The sequence below is a fragment of the Mus pahari genome, chromosome 8, assembly GCF_900095145.1.
Source record: "Mus pahari chromosome 8, PAHARI_EIJ_v1.1, whole genome shotgun sequence".
NCBI classification, from domain to species: domain Eukaryota; kingdom Metazoa; phylum Chordata; class Mammalia; order Rodentia; family Muridae; genus Mus; species Mus pahari.
Window position 1 is genome coordinate 623,564 of NC_034597.1, and position 16,554 is coordinate 640,117.

The 16,554-nt window shown below is 48.2% G+C and overlaps 1 protein-coding gene across 2 annotated transcripts in view; it reads right to left on the reverse strand.

Annotated features, from left to right (window-relative positions):
* Window positions 1–16,554, reverse strand: part of Fam3d (family with sequence similarity 3 member D) — a 29,874-nt gene that overhangs the window by 1,876 nt on the left and 11,444 nt on the right. Inside the window, exons 2-9 of one of the 2 annotated variants that reach the window (XM_021203856.1) lie at window positions 14,981–15,031; window positions 12,521–12,628; window positions 9,768–9,788; window positions 7,708–7,825; window positions 6,518–6,576; window positions 4,878–4,928; window positions 3,286–3,370; window positions 1,534–1,660 (exon numbers count right to left, since the gene is read on the reverse strand). In XM_021203856.1, coding sequence (XP_021059515.1) covers window positions 1,534–1,660; window positions 3,286–3,370; window positions 4,878–4,928; window positions 6,518–6,576; window positions 7,708–7,825; window positions 9,768–9,788; window positions 12,521–12,628; window positions 14,981–14,993 — 582 coding nt within the window. In that variant the 5' untranslated portion in view covers window positions 14,994–15,031. Of the gene's footprint in view, window positions 1–1,533; window positions 1,661–3,285; window positions 3,371–4,877; window positions 4,929–6,517; window positions 6,577–7,707; window positions 7,826–9,767; window positions 9,789–12,520; window positions 12,629–14,980; window positions 15,032–16,554 lie in introns of those variants that run through there. The other variant, XM_021203857.1, reaches the window with a different exon arrangement.

The following is a 16,554-nucleotide window of genomic DNA, read 5'->3' on the forward strand; positions in this document are numbered from 1 at the left end:
AAAAAAAAAAAAAAAAAAAAAAAAAAAAAAAAAAAAAAAAAAAAAAAAAAAAAAAAGGAAAAAAGAAAAGCGAGAGCCGCTGGCTCTCTGCTTCCCGGCCTTCACAAGGTGAGCTGCTTTGCCCTGCCAAGTTGGGCTGAAGCCTCTGAGAGTGGGAACCAAACCAAATCTGCCCTCTACATTGTTCTCTCAAATCTCCATCACAGCGCAGGTGTGAGAACATATCACAGTTTCTAATGTGGATATGTCCTTATAGAATCACAAATATATGAGCTAGCATTGTCTAGTCAAGGACACAGCTCCAGTGGCCCTCCTCCCAGAGTTGAGCCCTGCTCCTGTACTGTCCCCTCAGCCCTGCCTGCATTTCAGTCTCTACACATCTGGGCTGCCGTGCCATCTCATCATCACGTAGGCATCCTCTCTGCCTCCTGGCTCTCTTCCCTGGTGCTTCTGGTAAGGCTTCCTGAGAGACAAGGACATCTTTGTGAAGCTGAGCAAACCTCTGTGAGAAGTGTGCTGCCTCTCAGAGTTGTTCTGAGGCCTGAGCTCTCCATGCCTGTGGCATCTCACACGTGTGCTAAGATGATAACCATATCTGCTTGACTATGCATGAGAGATGGGTCCCAGCCAGCAACTCGCTTGGCATATGCAGAATGAGTGCTTATTATGGGCTGGATCCTCCACTGTCTTGCAGGACCCCTTATGGGTCCCCAGCACTTTCCTTTTGAGTCTACATAGTCTTTGGTGTAGCATCGTTAACCCTTAGCGCCCATCTTGGGATCTGGGTGGTGCTGGGATGGACAGGTCAGTTCTAGGTTTTTCTGATTGCTCCAGGCTGCGGTGTACAGAGCAGGGGAAAAGGTCTAGCTTTCTCCGGAGCCTTCAAGCTCTGATTATTCCCCCTCCATCCTCTGAGTAGCCTTCAAACTCCACACAGGAGTTTCCTAGACCCCTGTGCTCAGGGCCACCCTCAGGCCATGGCCATAGAGCTCAGTACTTCTTCCCACATGCCGGGCTGCTGTCCTCCCCTTCCTAGTACATGGCCGTACTCTCCATAGGGAGCTCCCAGGGGGCACTCAAAGCCTCACAGCTCCAAAACTCTTCCCTTTACTGGTGAGATGAAAGGCCTGGGAGAGCACGGGCTTGTCAGGGTCACAGCTGCGACCAGAAGGCAGCTATTCAGCTCCCCACCCTTCCCTACCCCAACATGGCTTTTTTCTCTACATTTCTTTCTTTCTTCCACTTCAATTTAGTGTCATCTTCCTTCTTTCCCCCCTTTGTCCTCTCTTTTTGGGCACTTGTAAATTCATACATGAGCAACCTCTTACAAGGTAACTAGCTTCCTGTTGGGATTTGGCCAGTTGGACCACCCAAAACTGAGGTGAATTTTGAGCAGTTGGGCAGTGTTGCACGATGGTTCTGTAGAGAGTCTCTGACCAACAACACATCCTATGTGAGTTACTGTCTTCCCATCCCCTGAAGCTCCTGGTCCACCTAGCCCTCACTCAGACGGGGAGGCAGCCGGAAACCCACCTGCTCATACGGGCTACTACTCTTGAGGTCTTTAGCACCTACAAAGACCCAGCTGTCCCGGAAGCCCAGCTTCTTGGCGTAGGAACTTCCCAGGTTGGAGAAAATCGTCCTGATTTGGTCGTTCATTCTGCAAGAGGGAACAGTGTGGGTGAGGCTGCAGACATTGGTGGGAGGTGGGACCAGGGTGAGGTTCCCAATGACCGGCCCCACTCTCACTGGGATTGGGCTTGGGGTCTGAGACTTTCCAACAGAGTTTGGGTGGCTGGGAGATATGCTTGAACAGTACTGCTCTGTTTATAGGCACTACATGCTTTTCTAGAAGGCATGGGACATCGTAAAGATCTAACTAGAAGGTGGAGCTTACTCTTCTTGCCTCGCAGCACCGTCATAAACATTTTAACACGGTCATGAGTTGTTTAATGATGGGATCAATTCTAAGAGATGTGTTGTTAGGTGAGTTAGGTATGAACATCAAGAGTGTATTTACACATGCCAAGTTGGCTACAACATTCATTAAATGATCTCATTTTAATAGGGCCATACAGTGTGCAGTTAGTCATAACAGGCTATGTATGTAGCACAAGTGGATTTTTTCTTCTTAAATATGTATGTACACACATGTGCATGTATGATTGCATGTGTGCACAGAATGTATGTATGTATGTATGTATGTATACATATATATGCATATATATGCATATATATGCACATATATATATATATATATATACATGCATGTGTATGTGTGGTAGCCCAAGGCTGATGTCAAGAATATTTCTCAATCATTCTTTCAATGTATTGAGTCAGGGTTTCTCAGTCAAATACAGAACTCACTGATATGGCTAGTTTGGCTAATCTTTCTCTGATAATCTATTGTTTTGGCCTTCAGAGGCTAGAATTGCAGGCTGGCTACAATGTCTACCTATCACTGAAGTAGGTTCTGGGGATTCAAACCCACTCTCCACCCTTTTTCAGCAAGCTCATTATCTACTAAGCCATCTCACCAGCCTAAGGAATGAACACACACACACACACACACACACACACACACACACACACACACCTTACTCAGCCCTAGAGAGGTGAGTGTGGTGGTTTGAATAAGGATGGCCCCATAGGCTCATATACTTGAATGCTTTGTCATCAGGGAGTGGAACTGTTTGAAAGGATTAGAAGGTGTGACCTTGTTGGAGGAAGTGTGTCACTGGGGATAAAGCCCATGCTCTGCTCATCTTGTTCTTTCTCTTTTTCTACCTGTATAGTAGGATGTAGCTCTCAGCTACTTCTCCAATGTCATGCCTTCCTGTCTGCTGCCATGCTTTCTGCCCTGATGATAATGGACTAAGCTACTGAACCAAGCAAGAGAACCCCAATGAAATGCTTTCTATTATAAGATTTGGTTATGGTGTCTCTTCATAGCAATAGAACACTAAGACAGTGAGCATCCTCGCAAGTCCTCAATATTTTTCACACCATCATTTGCAATGGGTCTTCTTGTGTGTACATATAATGGTATATGTCACTGTGCTATAATTTCTGTAACCAGTTAGTTGCTACTGGATGGGGAGAGTCTGCTACCATTGTAATGAAGGGTAAGTCATACTACCAGAACATTTCCCATACTTCCCTGACTCTCTTCTCAGGATATTTTTGCGGAAGGTGGACTTTCAGGAAAGTGGAGAAGTGGATGTTGGTGTGGAAGTATTAGGTTTGTATCCTCATGTGGCCTAGCAGGTGAAGTGTCCCACTTACTTGGTCCCTGGGTCATCATAGGAGGCTACCAGCACCAGGGTGCTATCTGGAATTTCTGTAAGGAAGTTCAGCAGGAGTTGGGGGTCTGGGGGAGGAAGAAAAGAGGCACTGGTCTTTAGGAGAAATGACTGCTGGTCATCCTTATTCTTTTCTACTACTCTAGTGACCCAGGGAGGACCTGGGCCAGGCTGAGGGCAGCCCAGAAGCCAGGTGGTCAGTATGATGGTGGTGGGGGTTCCCTCCCGCTGCATTTGTCCTAGGGCAGGAAAGTGAGAGAACATAAAGGGGGATTTCATTCATGTGACTTAGAGTGGTGACTAGATGCTGGCATTTTAAAGTCCCCTGCGGTGGGTCTGGGTTTCTAGACCATTCTTGCCTAGCATGCACAAAGGCCTGAGTTGGATCCCTGGTACCATATAGACCCAGTGCGACAGTCCATGCCCATAGTCCTGGTACTTGGGAGGTAGAGGCAAGAGGGTCAGAATTTGTAGATCTCCACTGCCCAAGACCACATGACATCTTCTAAATTACCACATATAGTCTAAACTGTTGGTAACCCTTGATTACGCAGGAAGTTTGAAGCCTGGGGTTCATGAGTCTCTGTCTCAGAACAGAACAGCCCTTTGGGGTCTTGTGACATATATACGAGGATGAACAATGGCCCTGTGGATGGCATCTCTGTGAAGTTTACATGTGATAATTTGGGGCATGCAAATGGGATCATGCCTGTAAATGGGATCACAAATTGTTAGCAAAACTGGCTACATAATTTGTGGAGTTCAGTGCAAAATAAAGATGTAGGACCACTGATCAAAAAAGATTAAGAATGTCAAGACTATAGATGCTCTATAGAGCATCAAACTGGCAGATGTTCTGATCACGGGACTCAGATGCCTGGATTCCAGCCCAAGGAGACCTGCTCTGTCTGTTGTGCTAAAGAAGGAGGAGAGCAATCACATCCTAAGAGTCAGCCAAGTGCACAGGGTTAAAAAGAACAAAACACACTTATGTGGAGAAGCAATATCTGCAGAGAGATGGGGAGGGAGGCGGCTCTCAGAGTCCGGTCCAGACCTTAGGAGATTATGTCCTACGCTTGGGTCCACTAAAGATCACTACAGCCTCGACTTTGATAGAGCGGTCTCCTTATCAGGGCTTGAATAGGTGCCAGGGCCTTATGCCCTCATCTTCAGCTCAACGGTTGGTGCGCGCATAAAACCAATGTCAACCATGGCGTTTCTTGGCCTGGAGTTCTGCCTGGCCTCTCGGAGGGCAAGCCAGAATTGCTAGGAAGTGACGAGGCACCAGAGCATCGAGCATACCCCCTGTGACTGACACAGTGTGTGACAGTTCTCTAATTCCACAGAGTGGCTTCTTTTATTTTTTTTTCTCCTGTCCTGCCCCTTTGACCTACTATGGGCATTTCTTGAGATCAGCTTCTAAATAAACCACAATATTCAAACAGTGATCTAAGGGTCTGTGTCTAAGTCTACCTTAGACCCCAGGATGGCGTTTAAAGCAGCAGGATGGCCCTCAATGTTCCCATCCTGTGTCCACAACTTCCCTGCCCCATCAGTGCCAGCAGCAGTGCCTACCTCCAGAGTACATGTCAAAGCTGTCCTTTTTCATCACATGGCCGGTAGATCCTAGTGAAAAGAGAGTGATTACATCCCACAATGTGAGTCACCCCCGCTTGTCATTTTGCCGAATCTGACTCATGTGTAGTGTAAGGCCTCAAACCAGATTGAGAGCTGAGCGAAACTAGGTCCTGTGAGCATCGTGCAGGGCCACAATAGGGGCCTAAGGATTCCTAGGCCAAGGCTTTGAACAGAGGCAGAACATCCTGGCTGAACATCCAGAATACAACAGAATCTAACCACTCGAGATCTGTGATCTGTCATGACAGCTGCTCACACACAAGTCAGCATTTCATCCTCAATTTTTGCACAAATTCAACAGGCCATTGGTTTGAAATGGAATGTGTCTGAAACAGTAAGTGTAGTAGATATGTTTTCTGCAAAAACTATTACAAGGGCGTGGTTATCACTATTCCCACCTAAGTGGGAAATCTGCAAGCCAGATCTTCTAACTTTTGGAAGCTATAGAATTTTCAGTGATTTCTGTTCTTGGATTTTCAGGGTCTCGGAGGCTTTTGTGGTTTGGGGGCAAACCCCCTTGGCATTCTGGAGGAAAGCCACAGGTGTCATCCTCCACCACTAGATGGCAGTATTGCAGAGGGTATGGCTGTGCTGTGGCTTCTTGAAGCCGTGGCCAGTGGCAATTCTCCCGGTAAATGGAACAGGCTTACCTTGGCGAAGCCCTCCCAGAATCTCAGAGCCATATGGAGCTTTACCCCGGGACTTTGGAAGGGGTTTTGCGTCTCTAAGCATTGCTCATTTGTGGCATTTTCTAACCGGGGTAGAGGAGAGTAGCGTGGTCTGAACCGTTTCTCAAAGGAAGCTCTGCACAGCACAAGGTTAGGAGCCAGCCATGTTTAGCTACGCTTTACTGCTCTGGCTAATTATTACCTATGAGGAGCCTGATGCCCCACCCTAGACACAAGCTGGAGACACCGTAGTGTAAGAAGTCTGCCTCCTGGGGACGGCCTGATCTGAGTTCCAGTCTCGACACAGTGTACGCTCAACCTGTTAGCTTTTATTGTCATTTATTACTACTACTATTATTATTATTAATCATCACTTTGGCTTTGTAGAGATCACACAGGAAGTCTCGTTCTGGGACCTTCCTCTCCTCTTTCCTTCCCTGCTGCCTGGAAGGAGACATTTTTTTCCTGACCTTTTTCCCTGCTGGGTTTTAGCTGTAGCTAGCTGTCACCCACACTGGAACCTCCTGTCCTGCCTGTCATGTCTCAGCCCCCTTACTGCAATGCCTACAGGGATCACGAAGCCAGGCCTGTCCTTGTCACTGTTCTCAGTGTTCTGCCAGGGCCTGGTTCACATTAGTTGATGTTCACACTTGTGAAGTTCAGAGTAGTGTGTACTCAGCAAGTGAGCTCACCCTGCCACCGTCTGAAGTCCCACCGTGACTTCATGCGTGTTGGTCTAGGCTGGACTGGCTTTGAGGGTGGTGCCGTGGGTCACAGCCGTGAATGCTTGGATGGGAGCCCAGGGCTATCAGGCCTGTAAGACCTGCTACTCCCCTAGCCCAGCCTTGACCCGTCCTGAGTCCCACAGGATGACTCAGCAGGCGACACGTTCCCCTTCCTGTCACTCACCATTCACCAAAGCGATGTTCAGGCCCCTGCCCACGTTGTTCCGCACAGGGCTCATGATACTGCAGACGGAGAAGGAAAGTGAGCTAGGCCGGCGGTCCCAGGAGCAGAAGAAAAGCTCTGCTTTCGGGTTGGAGGCCTTCAGAGGACCTGCCTCTGGGCCCAAGGCAGAAGCAGCTGCAAACACATGTAGTGGCCTGGGCTTCCAAACGCCGGTGGAGGGCCGTGGTCTTTGGGCTGTCGCCCATTACTCCATGGTACACTTGGGCCAGGCTGCACAGAGATGGGTGAGGGAGAGTCCCTGCCTGGGGTTTTTGAGGTGTCAGGGTAGGGTGCTCCCTCATTCTAGGATGTGAAGAAGTAGAAAATAGACTTTTGCCACTCGAGGACGGCTGGTTCCCTTGTGGAGCTCAGCTGGGTTCCCAGCAGCCCAACGTCTGCACACACGCTCTGCTCTGCCACTCCTCAGGACCACAGTATCTTCCCGCGCTAGGGCTGTGGCTTCTGGGACGGTGCTGCTTGGCCATGGAGATTATTAGGCTAGGACTGGACTATGTCAGAATTGTAGCCTCCCCCATCCACAGAGAAGTCCCACATTCAGTGGAGGAAAGAGTGGCCGGCAAAGGAAAGCAGAGCTAAGAGCACTGTGGGAGGAAGGCTCAGTGGTTACGCTGTTGGCCCCCTGCTCATCCTAGAGCTTGAAACCTCTGCCATGGCAACTACACAGGTGAGTACAGTTCCCGTTTTGCCCTAGCAAGTTGTATTGAGGCTCAGCATCCCGATGGAAACACTGATCTGTTCCCATTTTTCTGTTATCCTGTTTTCTGTGGCACACACACGTGACTTTCCAGGCTGGGAACGGGTATACAGTTTACCCCACTCGGCATCCCTTTCACCAGAAGTTTAGGGCAGCCCTTTAGCTTGGTAGGTGGCCCTGTCTGAGCCTCACTTTGATTTCTGTTACAATGGGGACAATAACAGCCCAACCAGCTGTGATGGGAAGGTGTGGCTGAACTGGGAGCTCATTGGCTGATTGCTATGTGGGACAAAGACAGCTGGTGTCAGAGGTTGCCTGGGAAAGGCAGGGGCTCTGCACAGGCCTGCTCTGAAGCCGGGATCTTCAAATGGATGGATGAATGATTGAATGAACAAATGACATGCAAGCAAAGAAACACCACTGCCCTGGTACTTACATTGCGTCTTCAAAGCACATGGAGGGACCCACGACATTGGCAGCTCCACTGCTGATTTTAAATGCGAAAAAGTTGTTGGGGCACATCTTGCTGAGCCCACACTTGAACTTCGGGGTCTCTGGGAAGGGAACACAGCACTCTCATAGGGGCAGCATCTGGGGAGGGGGCTGGGGTTGGAGTTTTGTTCATTTCTGGCCACTGCCAGGCTTCCAACAACTGCATCAAAATTTACAGGACTCTGGCTGAGGATCTAGACACCCCAGAATTAATTTGGGGGGCTTCCTAGTTGAGGCTGTTCCTATAAGCTTGCTGAGAGCCTGGTACAATGCCTTGCTAGATCACACTGGTAGACTGTGTGCCTGGGCATTTGTGGGTGCTTGGTTCCTCCTTACTGGGTGGGACACTGAGCCTCTGAGTTTGGCTTGGCTTTGGGCTGGAAAGGATGAGATGAATAGCAAGTAGGGGGTCTCCCTGGCTTTCACTGGTGGAGAAGATTCTAGCCCTCCCCCCCCCCCCCGCCTCCTCCAGGGACCACAGCTGGAGTTCCCTGAGCCTGCTTGATCAACTGCAGCTAAGTCTGACAAGCTTGATGTCAACAGGCCAGCTTAAGCAGGCTTTTCTGGAATTGATTTTCTGACCATCCAGCCTTTACCACCAGGCTGCTGGATGAAGGGAAAGACTGCCCGTGGGGAGATCTTAGCCACAGGGAGCTAGGATCTGCTTTCTGCATTGTGACTGAAAGGTATGTCTCCATAGCTCTTCCAAACTCTTGAGCCCCATCCCTCTAGGGACCCTGATGCCATTGCTCCGGGCCTGAAGCTGGTGTACTGTCATGACCAGTGTGTGTATGTGTGTGTGTATGTGTGCATGTGTGTATGTGTGTGCGTGTGTGTATGTGTGTGCGCGTGTGTGTGCATGTGTGTTATGTACATCAGGAACTGTGGACGACTCTTCCACCAATCTGCTATGTGGCTTTGCTAGAAGCTTCTCCAATTATCTTTGCTAATTGTCAAATCAAGGGGTTGGTTTTGAACAGAATGGACTAGCAGGTTTTCTCTTAAATGTCAGTTTGGACCTACCATGAAAGGCTTAATGATAAAACTCTTGAAGCTGGCAATGGGCTTAGAGAGTGGGGATGTGGGAATTCATTAGTGATGTCTACCACGGGATCAGAAAGTGGGAAGGGTAGGATGTAGTCTACATGGTTGAGTTTTCTATTTTCCCAGCAGATAATATCTGAAAGATGTCTTAACTCTTTGGGTCTGGTTCATAATGGGACTAAGGCGGCTTCAGAGGGATGAGGTCAAGTGTATACATGGTTTACGTTCATTCCTGTAGTCTGCTTTCTGCACGTCTGCGTGCATTGGGCTTCCATGTCTTCTTGATCAGTAAAATCCTAACCCTGAGGGCTTGGCTTTCTCTGGAGTCACCAAGTGGAGGTTAGGGGCTGAGGGACCTGGCTGGGAGACCTTATGTAAAAAGCTTTGGACTAGCAGGGTGGGGCTGATTGCCTCCCTACTTATCACTACAACTGTTTGGCCCTAGCCAGTAGCTCTCGCTTCTCCAAGCTGTTTTCCCTGAGTATAGAAAGGAAACATTCCTGGAACCTACATGGGGTGTGTTAGCTTTATATGAGATGCCTATGAAGGTGGAATGCAGCATCTGGCTCTGCCTGCGTTAACACCAGGAACATCTGGCTCTCCCCCTCCATCTTCTTTGTTTCTCTGGAGCCTTGGTCCTTGCTGGAGCCCTCATTCAATTTTGACTCCTAACAGGGTGAGGGTCTAGGGAGAAGAGGCAAGGTCCTGCGTGGTCTAGACTACCCAGAAGGAACCGCAGAAGGGAAAGAGTTAAGAGTCCCCAGCAGTCTGAATGGCTGAGAGGGGCTGCCCAGATCCTGCTTCTGGAGTTACCACTGTCACACTGCCACTGTCACAGAGGAGTGGGCTGGGAAGACCCCAGGCACCTGTATTTCTCTGGGGCCTGCAGTACTGGGAACAGAGACCCTGGGACATCCTGCCCGAGGGCAGATGAGGGGCTGGGGCTGGGTAGATACTCACGGATCTCCTTGGGGGTTATGCCTGTTTGAGAGAAAGGATCTGTTTAGTGAAAAAGTACTCAATCCTCCTGCAGGATCGGGGAGGGGGCTGGCCAATGGGAGCAGGAGACCTTGATGTGTGTGCTTCCACTGAATATTAGGCCCTCTGTTACATACGGGAGCTTTTCCTCACTTGTACTGCCACCCAATCATAAATAGGGTCACATGCATATACACTCATATACACACGTGCACATATATACCCACACAAGGCACATACAGGCTTACTCAACACACACATACATAAACATACATATGCATGGCCACAAAGTGTTTGTGTTTAAAATCAAGATGTGCTATGCATGCTGTGAGAAGCCTGGAGTTGAGCCCTTGGACTCCGTTCAGTTAACAACACATAAAAAGGCATCGTGACAATACTCGCTGGACTGTCCAGAGGACCCAGTGAGATCCTGAGTGCCTCAGTGAAGAGAAGAATTGTGGTGCCGGTCCCTGGGCCATCTCTTTCTGGAATGCCTGTCTGTGCTAGGCCTGAGGTATCCTAGCCACTGCCTGGCATATTGTCTTGTTCTGTCTTAGTTGTTCCCAGGTTTCTAGGTCAGGTGTTGACCACATTGCTCTTGAGTCCTACAGGTTCCTTCAGTAGATGTAAAATGTCAGGGAAGTTCAGTGTCATTCTCGGGTACATACTCAGTTTGAGGCCAAGGCTACACAGGACTGTTTTCAAAAAAGAACAAAACAAAACAACAACAACAACAACAACAACAAAACAACAAAGCAGCCACAGCAGCCACTGCATGCCCTAGGGGCTTTGGATCCCCGCACCCCCACCCCAACCAGCCACACCCAACTTCTTAGTCACAGGACTCCAGAGATGCCGTCATACTGACACTAGTTCAGATGATCCTGTCTCCTCTGGGTGGTCAGGTAAACTAGGAGTTCCTCCTCACTCCTGTGCCCTGGGCCTTGGAGGCCTAGAAAAGTGGGTGAGCTTCTCTCAGAGTAAGTTTGTCCTCACTCTCTTGGGATACTGAGTAGCTTTCTTCTCCAGCAGAGTTGCAAGTTATTAAGTGCATAAAATAAGCCCATTGAGTCACCAAGAAAGCCAATTATTGTCACCATCTTTCTGTATAATAATGATAAGCATAAATTTGTGCTGTGGTAATATATAGGCTTTAACATCAGCACAGTAAAATCATAAAATAGGGTGTGTGCCCCTAAGGCAGAAGCCTGTGACGTGAAAGGAAGTTGGCTGGTGACTCTGGGCTGCAGGGGAGTTTTTCTGTCTGTCTTTCCCTCTGGGCAAACACCTGCATTTCTGGAGACTCTGGGTTTGGGGAATACACTGTTATCTTTTTGAACATTGTAGCTAAATCTGTTTGTTTCTCTCCACCACAAATAGGAGCCACCTGTTCCTTATTTTGGGGTCTCTGTGACCTCACACAGAGCTAGAGCCCTGATGTGTATGGGTTGGAGCTATTGTTCTGTCAGCTCCCAGGTAACTGAGCTTTGAGACACAGAAGTTGCTCACTACATTCGGACTGTGTCTTTGTCCCGTACAAGACACCTTGACCCTCCTGAAGTGCTCGGGCTCACATCTCAAGGCCAGCAAGCAGTGGAATCCATCCCTGGATCAGGGACATGGCAGCTACCAAGTGTCTACCTATATAAATGAAATCCCAATGTGGGCTCTGCGTCTCAGCTGACATGAGGCAGATGACGTAAAAGCTACCAATCCCTCCACTGTAGAGTTGTGTTAAAGATGGGGTTCCTGGTTTCTTTCTGTCATGGTTAAGCTGGGAGCCATCTTGGTCCTTGCAGATAAGGTTGAACTCTGTCAGTGGTGTTGGTTCTCAGTCTCCTGGGAAGACAGATCTCAGGACACACGCCTCTTCCCTTCTTTCTTGAAAGGATTTAAATGTACACACCCAGGCTCTCATCCCTGTTCTGACATCTCTAAGGGAGAACTTGGGTTAATTTTAAAAGTTGCCTTGACTTTCTATTTTCTCAAAACATGCATGATGAGACCATGCCACAAATTATGCTTGATTCTGTTATACAACCACATCGAGGACCACATCCTGAGGGTGTTTTCAGCTTAAATGAGACTGTATAGGTAAAGCAGTAAGAGCCTGTCCATCCACCTGTTTATCCATTCATTTCTTTTCCCACCCACTCATCCATTCACTTATCAACTCAGCTACTTGCTGTTCTACCCATCATCAGGTCATCCATTTACTTACTGACCCATCCACCTGTCATTCTAGTCACCTATCCACTCACTCATTGATCTGCCCACCCTCCTGTCTGTCCACACACTCATCTATTCATTCACTTATGTATCCATTCACCCACACATCCACCCCATCATTCTATCTACTCTATCTACTCTTTCTTTCTTTCTTTCTTTCTTTCTTTCTTTCTTTCTTTCTTTCTTTCTTTCCATTTATGTATCTCAAATACATCCAAACAACTAACCATCGATCCATCCATCCATCTATCCATCCATCCATCCATCTATCCATCCATCCATCCATCTATCCATCCATCCATCCATCCATCCATCCATCCATCCATCCATCCATCCATCTATCCATCTATCCATCCATCCATCTATCCATCCATCCATCCATCTATCCATCCATCCATCCATCCATCCATCCATCCATCCATCCATCCATCCAACCAATACTTTTTGGCACCCCATACACAAAATCCTTGCCGGCTCTGTGGATTACGGCCACGGGCCCCACTCACCCAGCCAGCGTGGCAGACGGATTGTTTTCCTGCTGAAGCTTGTGTAGTTGTGGAGGAAGACCAACATGGTGACTATGGTGAAGATGAAGACCACAACACGAATCAGACCTGCAAGTAGGGAAATTTTGTTAGGTCATGTGCCGTATCCCAATAGGAGCCCATGGAGAAGGTTCATGTGTGAGTTTTCACCAAATTCCCACACGATGGCAGCGGGGGTGGGGAACTCTCGGTCATGGGTGCATATCATGTCCATGACATGAGACCGTGCTGAGACCACACAAGAGTCCATGCTGGGATCAGAGAGTGAGATCGGTGATCAGATATTGTGAATACTTTCCAAACTGCCACTGTAAATGAGTTGAAAGTGTTCCTCCTTGGGCTCTAGTTAGCTGCCCAGAGAGAATCCTCAGGGATATAACCTCTGTACTGTGTGCAGGAACTCACCCTCTCTCGGCTAAAGTCAGTCAGTCCTAAAGAGTAGATATGACATCTATTGCTGTGGCCTCTGGCCTCCACAGTTATAGCTGCAACCTCTCCTCATTTAGCTTCTCTCACATCATTTTATTCAAATATCATCATCATACTACTTGGGTGTTAGCTGACTCTACTTCCTGGAACAGGATGTTTTTGAAGGCAAGGGTTTTAATTTGTATACAGAGCATGTATTAATATGTATTTGATGAATGAAAGAAAAACATATGTGGGCTGGTGAGATGGCTCAGTGGGTAAGAGCACCCGACTGCTCTTCCGAAGGTCCAGAGTTCAAATCCCAGCAACCACATGGTGGCTCACAACCATCCGTAACAAGATCTGATGCCCTCTTCTGGAGTGTCTGAAGACAGCTACAGTGTACTTACATATAATAAATAAATAAATTTAAAAAAAAAAAAAAAGAAAAACATATGTATGTTTGTATGTATGTACGTATGTATGGAATGGAAAGATGGATAGATAATAAGTACAAGAGTGGATGAGTGGGCAGATGGATGGATGGGTGGGTGGGCAGATGGATGGGTGGATGGGTGGATTGGTTCAGCATTTTCAGAACAGGACATAGCTCTCCAGCCTCCTCTGCCTTACAGGCAGAAGTGACTCCGGCTCCTACACTGGGGAGCAATCCCATACATGGGAAGGATACCAAGAGCTTTGCCTTGAAAGGACCAGAGAGCATAACCACATGGTCTCATTTGTTTTAGGGGATACCCCTTGTCCTCTGGTGCAAAGTGGAATTCCCCTCAGCTCCCAGTCTACACTTGGCAGCACCCATTCTGTGGCAAGTACTATACTGACAGCTTTAAAATCGATGATCTCAATTCATCTACTAAATCTTTGTGCTTGGTAATGTATGACTTCAACGATGAGGAAGCGGGCTTGAAGAGGTAGCTGCACCCCCAGAATCCAGGAAAGAAAGCTGATCCCCAGTCAGCTGCCACGGCTTCTCAGAGTCGCGTGTGTGTGTGTGTGTGTGTGTGTGTGTGTGTGTGTGTGTGTGTGTTGCACTCACTCTGCCTTTCAACGCCTGTACAAAGGGATCCACTCCGTGTGTGTGCCCTGAGGACCTCTGTGTCACCACTGAGGACCCTGCAAAGCCATCCTTGAAGTTGGTATGTGGCCTCTGACTTCCGGGTGTTTCTAAGCTGGGATTCTAGGCAGAAGAGGCCACTGGAAACAGCAGTGGTTCATCTCCCCCAGCCTGTAGGTGTACCCAAACTATGAACTATGGGACACAGGCAGCCCAGGATTGCTAAAACTGTGACCCAACACATGAAACCACAAAAATCATAAACTTAAAAAACATTCAAAGTCGTTTTCTTTCTTTCTTTCTTTCTTTCTTTCTTTCTTTCTTTCTTTCTTTCTTTCTTTCTTTCTTTCCTTAAATGAATGGAGAGATGGCTTAGTGGGTAAAGAACTGGCTTCACAGGCATGAAGGCCCAAGATCAGGTCCCCAGCATATATGTCAGAGTTAGTCCAGGGATCTCTGTAACCCCAGCACTACCAGAAGATGTGAGCAGAGACAAGCATGTCCTAGGGGGTCTCATATCTGGGGAATTCCAAGTTCAATGAGAGACCCTGTCTCAAAAAACAGAGATTGAGAAGCAAACAGCTGACATTACCTCTGACATCTATGCACACCTGTGCACACACGTGCACACACATGCGTGCACACACAGCTTTATTTATGCATTTATTTACAGTTACTTATTAGTGGTTATAAAGTGTGGACTTTGTAGATGACACAGTTATGTCACAGTATCCAAAGGTTGGACACACCAATAGGGGTAAGGTCTTGTCCTCCATTCTCCCAGACTCCCCTGCATAGTGTCCTCCTGAAGTTCTTGCTGGGGCCTTAGACAAGAGATACTGAACCACCTCTGAGGTTAGGAGAGGTAGACACTGACAGTAGCAAAGTGAGACCCCCCCCCAAAAAAAAAAAAAAAAAAAGCTGCAGATCCCTGGTACCTGCCACTCTCATCCTGTTGAAGTGAAGAATGGCTTGCAGTCAGCGTTAACCTGTGGAGAGAAGAAAAACCAATTACCAACTGACCTCTAGGGTCTGGAGCTCAGAGAGGATGCTGGGACTGTTCCTTTCACCGGGCCTGTGAGCAGAGGAGCAGCTTTTGTCCCTTCTACCTCAACATCTCCTGGGCGCCTGTATTTCACCTAATGAATCAGAGGTTAGCAAGTAGAGGGCAGGGCTTTTTCAGAGTTGATTCACCTTTATTCCCTTTGTTATCATGGCAGCATTCCTTTTAGGCTCCACCCAACAGTTACCTAGCAACAGCCAGTTAGACCTGACTTTTATGAAAAGGACCATTTGGTCTCTCTTTGCTCTCTGATCCCTTTCTCACTCTCTCTCCTTCCCCTCCCTCCTCCCCCCTCTCCATGCATTCCTCTTCTCCCTCCTCCTGCCCCCCTCCCCCCCCCATTCTTTTCCTGCCCACACTCTGACTCTGGTCCATTCTCAACCTTGCTTCCCAAGCCCCAAATAAACTCTATTCTATACTACCAGGTACGGCAGGTACCTCAGAGGGGGAAGGGATGACTCAGCATAGGCCCTCCCATAGCACCATACCGCGCGCTACAAAACGTACTGTTTCTATGAAACATATCACCCTTCTCTGCCCTCTCTCTTCCTGCCTCCCTCCCTTTCTCCATCTCTTCCCCACTCCTGCCTGACTGTCCAGGGCTGTCAGCCAGTCAAAGCACCAGTAAAAGGAAGTGACTTCTGTTGATGTGTGGAGACAGAAGTAGGCAAGCTTCTGCCAGGAGCCTTATGAATCTCTCTTTTCATGGATCTGTAAGGACAACTCGCTATGGTTAAACCCAAGGTCACTCAGCAGGGAGGGGGAAGGGGACCGATTTGGACACAGGTCTGCTGCTGCAGGGTCCCTGGCATTCCCCTCAGGGTTTGACTTCTTGTACTTTTTGTTTCAGAGGAGAGCTTAAACCAGGATTTTCTCCCTTCTTGTGTCCCAGGCAGGGTCCAGGTCATCCTTTTTAAACCTTCTGTGCTGTCCTGAGGAGCTAGCTCAGCAGTTGCCAGTCATGTGCCAACTGTGAGTATCCTGGAGGCCAGCTGGTGCTTAGGAGAGGGGAGGGCTGGGTGGATGGAGCCTGGGGCAAGTGACCTTTCATTCCCCTCCTCCCCTCCCCCCTATTTTTTTTTTTTTTCTTCTCCCAAGAATCTATCTTAACCGACCTCCTCTCAACAGTCTCCAGTGTCCAACTGCCAAGGGCTGGGGGATGGCAGGAGACAGAACTTCACACCCTCTCTGTCTATATGGAGGACTGAGGCAGTATTTGCCTCACATTTAAACAATGGTGACATTGCTGATCCCTCCAGTGGGAAGACCTACTGCCGTAACCTCCAGCAGGGTCTTCAGAGTCAAGGATCTGAGTTGTTACCTTGTTGTGTGCCTGCTCCTGCCACCTATAGCTCCCCTCAAGAGAGCTTTTTTTTTTTTTTTTTTTTTAATGCTTTTACAGACCCTTTAACTTCCCTGAGAGTCAAATGCCACTTTTTTTTTTTTTTT